This window comes from Podarcis filfolensis (assembly GCF_964270895.1).
Source record: "Podarcis filfolensis genome assembly, chromosome: 6".
Classification (NCBI taxonomy): domain Eukaryota; kingdom Metazoa; phylum Chordata; class Lepidosauria; order Squamata; family Lacertidae; genus Podarcis; species Podarcis filfolensis.
The window spans coordinates 92,108,405-92,121,306 of record NC_139609.1 but is presented as its reverse complement, the minus strand read 5'-3'; the positions used below and the strand labels follow the sequence as shown (position 1 = coordinate 92,121,306).

The 12,902-nt window shown below is 49.1% G+C and overlaps 1 protein-coding gene across 1 annotated transcript; it reads right to left on the bottom strand.

Moving 5' to 3' along the window:
- Positions 1-473: 473 nt before the first annotated feature.
- On the bottom strand, positions 474-12,669 carry PPDPF (pancreatic progenitor cell differentiation and proliferation factor). The gene is made up of 5 exons (XM_083619295.1): positions 12,296-12,669; positions 6,734-6,824; positions 3,981-4,055; positions 1,988-2,084; positions 474-927 (listed from the first exon to the last, which is right to left on the bottom strand). The coding sequence occupies exons 2-5, from the start codon at positions 6,786-6,788 to the stop codon at positions 813-815; spliced, it is 342 nt and encodes a 113-aa protein (XP_083475421.1). The 5' UTR covers positions 6,789-6,824; positions 12,296-12,669; the 3' UTR covers positions 474-812.
- Between the last annotated feature and the right edge of the window lie 233 nt (positions 12,670-12,902).

Sequence of the window (12,902 nt, the reverse complement as noted above, 5' to 3'; positions counted from 1 at the left end):
AACCACAGAGCCTAGGATTTGCCGATCAGAAGGTCGGTGGTTCGAACCCCGCAACGGGGTGAGCTCCCGTTGCTTGGTCCCTGCTAACCCAGCAGTTCGAAAGCACGTCAAAGTGCAAGTAGATAAGTAGATACCGCTCTGGCAGGAAGGTAAACAGTGTTTCCGTGCGCTGCTCTGGTCGGTTGTGTGATCCCTTGTGATGCCTCCTGTACTACAGTCCCTCTCAAATGTAGAGGTCAAACCATGTTACCTGCACTAACACTTAGTAACAAGGCAACCCTGTATAGGGAAGCCTTTAAACGTATGATGTTGTATGGTGTTTTTAATATTTTGTTCGAGCTGCCCAGAGTGGCTGGGGCAACCCAGTCAGGATGGACGGCATACCAATAAAATTATTCTTCTTATTAAAGTTCTTCGGGCAAGAAATAACTTGCGCCTCCCGTTCGCAAGAGTACAAAGCCACACGCAAGCGGTTTAAAAGGCTGCTCAGGATTTATTAGTTTCCATCAGACGAGTACAAAACAAGAATGAAGTGTTAACAAGGCTTCGTTGGGTGGGGAGGGAGGGAGGGATTAGAAGACGTAGCTGCACCAAAAAAAGAAAAGAAAAAGAAAGTTGTAGAAAAGGATGGTACAGAAGATTTCTCTTTTTTTTTTTTCCTTTTTAGTTGCCGTTTCTTGCTTTTATAAAAACCTACGTCTAAGGAGTACTCGAAGCAGCCTGCCCTACTCTACGGGGAAGGGGAGTGGAAAATGGGCTCTGCCTCCTAGCGTTCAAGTCAGAAGCGTCTGGCCAGGGGGGAGCCAGCCTCCTCACGCGGTGGGACCCGCGTTCGGTTTGCTGGGCTCGCTGGCATGGCGCTTCCTCATCACGTCCTGAGCCAGGCCACATGTGATCATGCCGTTCGCCACCTGGAAAGTGCCTGAGCTGGAAGGTCAAAGGGGAGAGAGAGATCAGAGGGTCAGAACGGCAGTATTGTCACTCGAGAATCACAGAACTGTAGAGTCGGAACCACGAGGACCGTCTAGTCCAACCCCTTGCAATGCAGGAGTATTTTGCCCAACATGCGACTCAAACCCAGGACCCTGAGATTAGGAGTCTCACACTCTACCGATTAAGCAGTATGGTAGCCCACTTGCCCTGAAAGCGTACAGGGCAATCCTAAATGTGCTTACTCAGGAGCCCAAACCCACTAAATCTGAATTATATTTATCCAATATCCTCTCTCTCTCTCTAGAAATGTCTATGCTGGCCTGACCAGGGATAAACTCTCCCCACTAGCTAGTGTGAGTTTAATTTACAAAGAGCGTATGCTTTTTGTTATTATTGATTTATTACTGTTACCATTTGCTTTCAGTCATTTGCTTAATTTTAGTGTGTATTACACATTTTGTTGTTGTTGTTGTTGTACTCTGCTTAGGGATTCATTTTTATAAGGCAAATAAATAAATGGCCTTGCACAGGGGACTAGAAACTTGCGCTGCACGCAAATCTTCCCTCTCGCCCAGCTATTTGGATGCAGAAAAGCAGGTGTGGATTAAATGAAGAGTTGAGATGGCAATCTCTCATGGGTGATTTCGTTGAGGTTCCGGCATGGCAGGGGGTTGGACTAGATGACCCCTGAGGTCCCTGCCAACTCTGATTCTATAACAGATACAAATCTTTTACATTGCACACACTCCACCCATCCCCACATAGGACCATATGCCAATGTTTGGAAATATAATGCAACGCTTAAGTATTTTCCAAAGTTAACCCAAACACTAATCTACCCATTTAGGAAGTATACAGTCAGGAAGAACAAGGACTGAGCTAGTTACAGAATCAGTGAAGAACAGCGGGGCAGAGAAAACATTAGCTTCCCACATCTCCTATCCCAGTTACACGTCTGTTCACGATTTTCCAAGATCCTCACTTCAGATCCAAACACACACACACACACACACACGTGATATTCCATTTCCAAACTCGGCACAATTTCACTTACTTCTCTGGGGATTCCGACACAGTTGTCATGACTGGGTGGGTTGTCTTTCCAAAGAAGAAGCTGGCCCACCAGTGCCCAGGGTCAGACTTGGGGAGACCTATGAGAATGGACACAAGTGTCACAGTCAGAAAATGGGGACTCCTCTTCGATGTTCAGAAGCTCCAGCTGGTGGAGAATTTGGCAGACAGATGGCTCACCAAAACAAGACGGTGTGAGCACATTTCATCAATCCTGGCTTGACTGCACTGGCTGCCAATTAATTTCCGGGCCCAACTCACAGTACTGGTTTTAACCGATTAAGCTTTAAACAGCTCAGGACTGCAGTATCTCAATGACTGCCTCTCCATATAAACAAACCTGGACCCCGTGGCCATCATCTCAGGCCCTTCTTTGTGTGCCTCCTCTTTGTGTGCCTTTGTGAGGTCCAGAGGGTGGCAACACGAGAACAGGGCCTTTTTAGTGGTGGCTCCATGTTTGTGGAACGCTCTCCCCAGGGAGGCTTGCCTGCTGCCTTTGTTACATATCTTTAGGTACCAGGCAAAAACAGTGTCTCTTCAACCGGGCGTTTGGCATGGTGAACATTCTACGGACTTTTAAATGTGTCTGTGGGAGGGAGGCTATTGGATTGTTTTATTATGTATGTTGTATTTCATTTTGTATTTTTATGTTGTGAACCACCCTGTAGTCTTTGGATGAAAGGCAGCATACACATTTAATAAAAGTTAAAAATAATATTTTATAGAAGCACATATATATACACACACACACACAAATAAAAATCAGGGTGTTGTACAACAATACGCACATGACAAAATATAAAACCAGGATAAAAGCAATCATTAAAATTGCTGGCTACTCAAAAGGTTTTAAATGGCAGCATTTGCCCGTGGGCAGGAAAAGTCTTCAGCAAGAGCAAAAGCAAGGATGCCTTATGAATCTCTACTGGAAGAGTGTTCCGCAGGAATGGGACCAGAGACACAAAATGCATGGCTTGTAGTGGAAGACAGCTGAACTTCAACTAACAGCCCTTCTCCGGATGATGTCAGAGACTGATCTGAGATACAAGAGCTCAGACGGTCCTTAAGGTATCCTGGACCCACGTTCCACAAGAGCCCTGAACATACTGCAAGGATAGGGAAGCCATGCCCTTCAGATGTTATTGAATTAAAACTTCCATCACCCCCGGCCACAGGACTCCCACCAAGGGCAGACCCTGATGATATGGTGCTCTGAGCGAGACCAAAATTTGCTGCCCTCTCCAGCCCTTCCCAAAGCCTGGGAAGCAGGTATGAGGCTCTGGCAGGGTCCTAGAGCCCACCTTCGTCCTTCCCAAAGCCCAGCAAGAGCTTGCCTGCTTTGGGAAGGAGGAGGGAGGACTCTAGGACCTTGCCAGAACTTGCCACCCCCTTTCCCCAAAGCTGGGCAAGTGATCCCTGGGCACCTGGTGGCACTGCCCTAAAACCGCCTCTGCTCCCACACCTGTCAACGTAAAGGTAAAGGGACCCCTGACCATTAGGTCCAGTCGTGACCGACTCTGGGGTTGCGGCGCTCATCCCGCTTTACTGACCGAGGGAGCCAGTGTACAGCTTCTGGGTCATGTGGCTGGCATGACTAAGCCACTTCTGGTGAACCAGAGCAGAGCACGGAAACGGCGTTTACCTTCCCGCCGGTGTGGTACCTATTTATCTACTTGCACTTTGATGTGCTTTTGAACTGCTAGGTTGGCAGGAGCAGGGACTGAGCAACAGGAGCTCACCCCGTCACGGGGATTCGAACCGCCGACCTTCTGATCGGCAAGTCCTAGGCTCTGTGGTTTAACCCACAGCGCCACCCGCGTCCCTGTACACCTGTCAAGAGCAGATGCCAAAGAGCAAGGCATCGCGGTCCGAGCCAGCACTTCAGAGAAACCAAATATGCACCCTAAAATGAGCCTGCAGGCAGCCCCGGGACCGTCCCCCACAAAGGCGACACCCTCAGAAGCAAAGATACTGACCTGGATGGTGAGGGATGACCTCCCCATACTCTGCACTTCCACAGGAGCTGTTGCTGGAAGTGGAACCCAGACGCCCTGCAAGACAAAGACATGTTTTTGCCCCATTAGATCACCACGCACCACAGTTCCTGCTGCAGCCGGGAGACGCGCAGGAATAACGCAAACCGCAGCGGAGCTCTCCCCATGCTGCCAACCAGGGACGGGCTGTATCTGGGTTTCAACATCGCGATATATTGCCAGGAATTCATGATATACCAATTTATCATGAGGTCTGAAATGACGGAGCTACGTAGAAGCATCGTCTGGCTTCACGGCTTTTTCCACACTTCAATTTTTCGCACAGCACAGAGACACACGATTTGTGGTATGTCGCCAGGTCAGAAATTACGAAACGGGTATCACAATGTGGACTTCAAGTCCGTTTTTGGATGATGGATCAATATATTGCCCAGTCCTCCTCCCAACCTGCGTGGCGTGAACATCCATGTCAGAGCCGCTTCGTGAGGGTGCTGGGAATTGTAGTTCTGCGAGGGATAAACGGCAGCTCCCGGGACTCTTTGAGAGGAGCTGTGAGCTTTTAATCTGCATTAAAAGTATGGTGTGGCTCCAACCCCAGTGCTGTGTTCCGTGGGAAGACCTTCTGAAACTGGGAAGGAGAGACCGGACACTACTTTTGTCTCTAGCAAGAACTTCTACTGGAAGCAATGGTCAAAGCAACGGGAAACTCTTTTTGGAGCGCTGTCTGCCGACAAATAGCAAATTTGCAGAGCGTTTGGCTTGCACAACAGCAGCTGCTCTCAAAACTCTTGCTGGCTAAAGAACTGCATTTCTCAGAACTGGAGCAGAGAGGGGACCCCACCTAGCCAAGGAGGCCATTTTCCCTTACTGGTTTCTCCTGCAGCACCAGCCCCGCTACACTTTTAGAAGAGCACAGTGGGCTCGGAGCCGAGAGAGAGAGAGAGAGAGAGAGAGAGAGAGAGAGACAAAGGACAACATTCAGCCTCCTGTCCAACACACACAGGCTTTGTTTAGCTGAAGAACCGTTGGAGCTGACCTTTTATGGGGGCTTGGCTCCAACGCAGCGCCTTTTTCCTCTGCGCCAACGTTTAGGAAGGTTCCCTTGAAGGGAATAAAATGCCGGGTGTGTGTGTGTGTTGGGATTGAGCAGCGGCCCCCGCGAGCTCGAGGCCCCGGGCGAGCAGCGTAATTCAAGACACCCAGAGAGGCTTGGAGAAGGAAGAAAGCAGATGTCTTCTTTTCCTTTCATTTATTCCAGCGATGGCCAAACTTGGCCCTCCAGCTGTTTGGGGACTACAACTCCCATCATCCCTAGCTAACAGGACCAGTGGTCAGGGATGATGGGAATCGTAGTCCCAAAACAGCTGGAGGGCCAAGTTTGGCCATCACTGATTTGTTCCCTGCTCCAGACTCACTCCAGTGCAAGTCACAGGAATGCCTGCCCTCTCCCACAAGCTATCTGTGCATGATTGTGGTGAATGCAAGGATAGTATTTTCTAGCCAGCCTCTATCCATTTCTGGGCGCTGGGGGGCTATTAAGAAAGAGCCAGGGTGCCCACAGCATCATGGTTTTGCAATAAAATAGCTCACCAACAGGGGTCCTTTATTATTATTATTCTAACATGATAAAAAGGTCCTTTACATGATCCGATGATGATTTACTGTTATCATTACAGTGGTACCTCGAGTTAAGAACTTAATTCGTTCCGGAGGTCCGTTCTTAACCTGAAACTGTTCTTAACCTGAGGTACCACTTTAGCTAATGGGGCCTTGCACCACCGCTGCGCGATTTCTGTTCTCATGCTGAAGCAAAGTTCTTAACCCAAGGTACTATTTCTAGGTTAGCGGAGTCTAACCTGAAGAGTCTGTAACCTGAGGTACCATTGTAGTGTTATTTGTACATATTATCCCCCCCCCTCTTTTTATTCATCTTTAATTTTACTTCATTCCCCACCTTTATTATTATTATTTAATTATTTATTATTTAATTATTTATTATTAATTATCATCATCATCATCAATTACATTGATATATCACCTTTATCATCCAAGGAGCTCAAGGTGGCTGGCGTACATGGTTCTCCCCCTCCCCAACCTCACAACGACCCTGCGAGGTATGTTAGGCTAAGCAGCAGTGACTAGTCCAAGGTCTGCCAGGGAGCTTCATGGCTGAGTGGGGATTCGAACTCTGGTCTCCCCGGTCATAGTCCAACACCCTAACCATTATAGCATGGGTAGGCAAACTAAGGCCCGCGGGCCGGATCCGACCCAATCGCCTTCTAAATCGGCCTCCGGACGGTCCGGGAATCAACGTGTTTTTACATGAGTAGAATGTGCCCTTTTATTGAAAATGCATCTCTGGGTTATTTGTGGGGCATAGGAATGCATATACCCCCCAATATAGTCCAGCCCCCCCACAAGGTCGAGGGACAGTGGACTGGCCCCCTGCTGAAAAAGTTTGCTGACCCCCGCATTAGAGTACTCCAGCCGCTTTGGGACTACAATTCCCATCATCCCTGACCACTGGGTCCTGCCAGCTAGGGATGATGGGAGTTGTAGTCAAAAAAACAGCTGGAAACTTGAGTCTGGGAAACCCTGATCTAGACCTACAGCACTGACTCCTACGAGGCATAAAGCACAAGTCTTTCCCAGCCCCACAACCAAAGGTCCTGGAGACGCCAAGGCTTCACTCTGGGCCTTTCTCTGCGCAACTCGCACCCCTTCCCCGTTCTTACTTCGGTAGTAGTCGTGGGTTGCCACAAGGGAGCCGCTTGACGGGATTGCTGCCATGTTTCTTTGTCTTCGTTCTTGTGCAAGTTGTAAACCCTGAGAGACAAAACAAGAGTAGCTGTAATAAAGAGACTGTAACCTGGTCCAGAAAGCCGAACACAGGGAGGAGAAAGGCCATGGTGCATCTGCAGCAGCACAACCGGACGCCTTCCTCTGCCCCAGCTGCAACAAAACATGTCTCTCCCCTATCAGTCTCTACAGCCACAGCAGGCGCTGAAGCCGTCCAACAGCTTGCGCTCACCCCCAAAGGGGTACTCCTCTGTTGCCTCCCGAGACAGACAGATGCCAACCAACCTGGTGCCCTCTGCATTTTTGAAGTTACAATTCCCCTCAGTCCCAGGCCAGCACAGGCCACTTTAAAGGGCAAGATTCACTCCCATGCCTTTCAAAAGGCATCAGTGGCTATAGGTAAAAGGACCCCTGACCATTAGGTCCAGTCGTGACAGACTCTGGGGTTGCGGCGCTCATCTCGCTTTATTGGCCGAGGGAGCCAGCATACAGCTTCCTGGTCATGTGGCTAGCATGACTAAGCCGCTTCTGGAGAACCAGAGCAGCACATGGAAACGCCATTTACCTTCCTGCCGGAGCGGTACCTATTTATCTACTTGCACTTTGATGTGCTTTCGAACTGCTAGGTGGGCAGGAGCTGGGACTGAGCAACGGGAGCTCACCCTGTCGCGGGGATTCGAACCGCCGACCTTCTGATCGGCAAGTCCTAGGCTCTGTGGTTTAACCCACAGCGCCACCCACCCACCATGCAAAGACCACCTGTGTGAGCTCCCCTCAAGATGCAAGAAGCTGTCTGCTCAAACCATGTGAGCCAGGTGGGCACCGAGAACCTGTGGTCCTCTGCTTGCAGCTAGACTACAACTCCCATCTGCCCTGACCACGCTGGCTGGGACTGACGGGAGAGCAGGCGCTCAGCAAAATCGGGAGCATCAGACGTTCCACATCCATGGAGGGCACTGAACATTTCACCACATCCCAGCATTGCTAACTGGCTGGAGGAGTGCGGGTTAAGTTTGCACCTGAATTAGAAACGCAGCGTGGAGGATGGCATGGCAATATTCGTTCCAGGCTGCTCAGTGAGTGATCTGATCTGTTTGCCCACCAAGTTTGCAGGGCATGGGGTAAACCGGGTCTTTACTGGTCTATAGCACATGAAAAGGGTCCCTGCCTCCAGTTCTACATGGCATGGTTTTCTCGAAGCTGGTTTGTTACACAAGAACCTCTTTGAGCAGCCTTTTCAGGAGTGCTTGCCAGATGCTTCATGCTGCGGCAGCACATTCCACAACAAAACTGCAAACGTTGTTGGAGATGGCACGTGGGCAGAGACCGAAGCGAAACTCCAGAACGCTTGGCACAGCCAAGCTTCTCAAAGCAGACAGGCTCACAACAGCCAACTGCTGGGGGAAGAAGTAAGCTGCCTGTAATCCAACTTCCGTGAGGGAAGAAACAGTTGTCAGTTTGGCTTGGTTCTGCATTTGTACCTTTTACCAAAACCTCTGCTATTGGTCTGCAGTTTTATTGTTATTAGGTATCTTGTGGTTTTGCGGGACGCGGGTAGCACTGTGGGTTGAACCACAGGACTTGCTAATCAGAAGGTTGGCGGTTCGAATCCCCGCGACGGGGTGAGCTCTCCCTGCTCCTGCCAACCTAGCAGTTTGAAAGCACGTCAAAGTGCAAGTAGATAAATAGGTACCACTCTGGCGGGGAGGTAAACGGCATTTCCGTGCGCTGCTCTGGTTCTCCAGAAGCGGCTTAGTCATGCTGGCCACATGACCCGCAAGCTGTACGCCGGCTCACTCGACCAGTAAAGCGAGATGAGCGCCGCAACCCCAGAGTCGGCCACGACTGGACCTAATGGTCAGGGGTCCCTTTACCTTTACCTTACTATCTTGTGGTTTTCTATCTTGATTTTATTCTGTGAACCACCCTGAGACCCTAGGGTACAGGGCGGTATATAAATTCAATAAATAATAATAATTTATCCACGTTTCCTGCCTGCGCCCAGAAGCAAGCAGAAGGAACCATCAGCCGCAAAGTGCAAATAACATGGGGGAAGAGGGAACAAGACCAAGAAGGAGCAGGGATGAATTTTACATGACAATTTGAATTTGCTAACCAATATTTTGGATTTAGAATTAAACTGACGCTTTTGTCTGTATTTAGTATTTGGCTAACTTTTTTTCCCCCAAAAGGCAGGAGCTACCAGTTCCTAGCAACCTATTCATCAGATCTGGACTATCTAACAGGAACGGTCAAAGCACATTGGGCAACTCAGGAGAAAAATTAGCCTGCACTCCGTTTGGTAATCTTGGCTGGCTTGCATCGTATAAAAAACATTTGAACATTTCAAGCTTGGATTCAAGCTCAGGCCCTGAACCTAACTCAAGGATGTGGTGATGGTAGGATTTTTGTAGTAATACAAAATGATTTACCAGTTTGCATTTAGTGGAGAAAGTAGAGGCTCAGCCACACCACACATTTAAAGCACATGGCTCCCCCCAAAGAATCCTGGGAGTTGCAGTTTGTTAAGGGTGCAGGAAATTGTAGCTCTATGGGGAGAACTACAGTTCCCAACAATCTTTGGGGAGAAGCCATGTGCTTTATGGTGTTGATGTGACATTATTCTTCTGGAAGCCTATAATGTAAATATGACCAAAGAAAATGTGCTAGTTCTAGAATGTAGTATTTCTATATAATTTCACTCATTAGAACCACTTTCCCAACCTTGTTGGACTACAACAGGATTAGGCAAACTCGGCCTTCCAGATGTTTTGGTACTACAACTCCCATCATCCCTGACCATTAGTCCTGTTAGCTAGGGGTGATGGGAGTTGTAGTCCTAAAACATCTGGAGGGTCGAGTTTGCCTATGCCTGGACTACAACTCCCAACAGACCCAGCCAAAGTTTTTTCTACATGGACTCACACAAATCAGACTAAGATGTTCCCTGTGGACAAAGAGATAAGTTTAGAAACTTCATTTTGGTTGTTTTGGCACCCCCTTAGCCCCCCCTTCCCTAAAATGCAGGGTTTTACTTTTCCCCTAGGACTAAAACAGCATTATTCCCTCACTTGTAGAGAACAATGTTTTGTTGCATTGTGGATTTTATTAATTATATAGTATAGATATGAGGTTTCTATTGTTTTACATTTTTGTAAACAGTCAACTTGAAAGCAGAGTAAAAAAAAAAGTAGAACACACAAACAAACCAAAAAAGTTAAAAGTGGGGTGCACTGTTTGGGCAAGGGGTCAAGTCTGTCCCTGTGACCTTGGCCATTAAGAAGCCCCACTGAGTTCCCCTAGATGTGGTCCCAGATGTTGATTTGAACAAGCAAAACTTCTCTTAAGCCCTTACATGCACCAACAAAAGCCATTCTCTGCAAGAGTAGAAATCTCCTTTACTTTGACCCCCCCTTTTAAACTTTAGGGGGGTTTTGCATGTTACCACACTGTAAACTATCAACCAGCCAAGAGACTAACATGGAACATTATTAGTTTATTGTTTTGGTAAAAAGCAGAGGACGCATGGCATTAAATGAGTCAAAACCACCAACAGGAAATCAGAGATCTGGTTTATACCAGTTTAAACACACACACACACACTCCTCTCTCTTTTGTCAGAACAGACTCGCGCATTCCCAGTTCCTTTCAAGTGGTAAGAGATTCTGGGCTACAAAAATGCACTCCGAGCCAGAAGCACACGCTAAACTCTTCCCTCTACCTCAAGTAAAATAATTGAGATTTTTGCGGGGTAGGGGGACCAGTGGCGTAGCGTGGGGTTGTGAGAACCCGGGGCAAGGCAAGTAATTTGCACCCCTAACCCGTGGATTTGCGCCCCCTAACCCTCAGATGTTGCGCCCGGTCCCCCCTGCACCCCTCACGCTACGCCACTGAGGGGGACCTCAACACCACATTCAGTTGACTCAGGGAGTGTGGGTGAACAGATCCTCCGTTCCTTTGTGCCTTTCTACAGAATGTTCTCATATCTCTTGTGTGCGTGTGCGCGCGTTTAGCGCGTGGGGGAAGTCTTCCACAGCCAAGCAGCCAAAATCCGGACTGAACTGGCTTGCTGCAACCTACACATATAGAAACCTCCTTCCTCAACCCCCAGCCTTTGCAGTCGAAAGACACAAGCAGGGCGCGTGTCGCTTTTGCGTGCTGAAACAGCATTTTGGGGGACGGAGGAGGAAGCGAGGGTGGTGGGGGGGAACAGATGTAGAAAGAAATTATGCAAAAGCTCGAACAATGAGCCGAATTTTGGCGTGGGTGCCCCGAGCGTTTGCTCTCAGCCAATATGGCCACAAAGCCACCACATGCAGGGGCAGGTCTGCTGCACAGCTGTCAGCCAGCGAAAGGCGGCGGATTGCAAAGGAGCGAACGGATAAATATTTAAGTCCCACCAGAGGGAGAGAAAACGCAAAGAAAACTACCGCCAGAGTGGTGGCAACTGGGTTACAGGTAATAAAATTAAAAGGTTTCCAGTCAACGCTGCCCCCCCCCACCCTCCCCTCTGGATAAGGCGGTGGTCTGCAAGCCGCGAGAAAGGGCGGAGACCCGAATGGAACGTTGAGACCCGGGAATGGAACGTTGAGACCCGGGAATGGAACGTTCATCAAGCGAGTAGAACGTTCACTCTTTGTTCGCAGCGGATGCACCGTCAGGAAGTAAACAATCACGCCCTTACGGTTTACCAAAACAAATCTCCCCCTTCTCGAAGCGATTCCCTTAACTGCTTGAACGATCGAAATCCGCGCATTCCTCCCACTTTTCAGTACCATCAACACATTTCAAAAGTTGGCAGGGGCTATAGAGCAAAGGTCGCTCCCCCCCCCACACCCTGCGCCCCCCCCCATCGCAGCAGTTGAGCAAGCCGCCATAACCCGAGGCGCTGGCTTTAGCCAACACAGATCGGCGTTTTCGAATTTCCCAACTTCTCCAGCACTTTTAACAGCCTGCTCGGAACTACGTCTCGCCGCCGCCTCCAATAAGGGCTTCTTCTGTTGCAAACCTAATTAAGCGCCGCTTGCATGCGAGCAAGTCGCATTGGCCTCAGTGGGGTTTTCTGAGTCGCTGTGTACTTCGAACCGAGCCTCTCCAGCAAAGCGTGCTTAGCGAAATTACAAATCGAAGGTTCCCCCAGCCCACCTTTCACTTATCAGAGGTTTAAAAATCAGACGGCCCTTAAGCAGGCGTGTTACTAGCTTTCAAATAAAAATAAATTACAAAACCCCCAAAGGTAAACCAGCGAAGCTTCCCTCTTAATTTTTTTCCCCAGGCTTCAGCAGACTGAATTGTCGGGGTGGGGGTTTGAAATAAATAATAACAGCATGCAAGCGATTTAAATCCACGCAATTACGCGCAACGTTCATGCCCCAAGATGAATATGCTTTTAAAAAAAATTAAACAGCGAAAGCTCACAGATCTTCGAGCCAGAAGAGCCTTGCCTACATGGCGGCCAGAAAAAGAAAAGGAAGAGAGAAGGAAAAGGGTTTTTTTACCTTTAAGACTTAACGCTTCGCTCAGCAAAATCCCAGCGGCTTCAGACCACAGGTGACCTGGCTCAGGGGAGTAAACGCTAGGCGACGGAGCCCATTTGCAAAGGAGATTTTGGGAGTACACTCCACGTCCACAAAAAAACACAGAGGCGTATATGGATTTAAAGGCTGGGACTGCCGCTGCGGCGCTTTATATAGGGTCAGCCAGCCTGGCTACGTCAGCTCAGGTGACGCCTCCATCCCCAAAACGGGGCGGAGAGGAGGGTCGGGTGAGCTAATCGGGGTGAAACACACGGGCTGGGCTGCGGCGTCTGCCCTCCTCGCCTTTTCCGAGCGAACAATAGGAGAAACGCCGTTTACGCGCAACGTTGCTTGCGAAATTGGGAAGGAAACCACGACTGCAGCTTCTGTTAATAAGGACAAATGAAAAGAACTAGGCTCCCCCTCCCAAGACTCCTGGGAAATGTAGTTCGTTAAAGGTGCTCGGAATGGTGGGGGTAAACTACAGTTCCCATGATATCCTGTTTTTTTGGGGTGGAGCACCATACACTTTAAGTCAGGCATCCCCCCAACTCGGCCCTCCAGCTGTTTTGGGACTACAACTCCCATC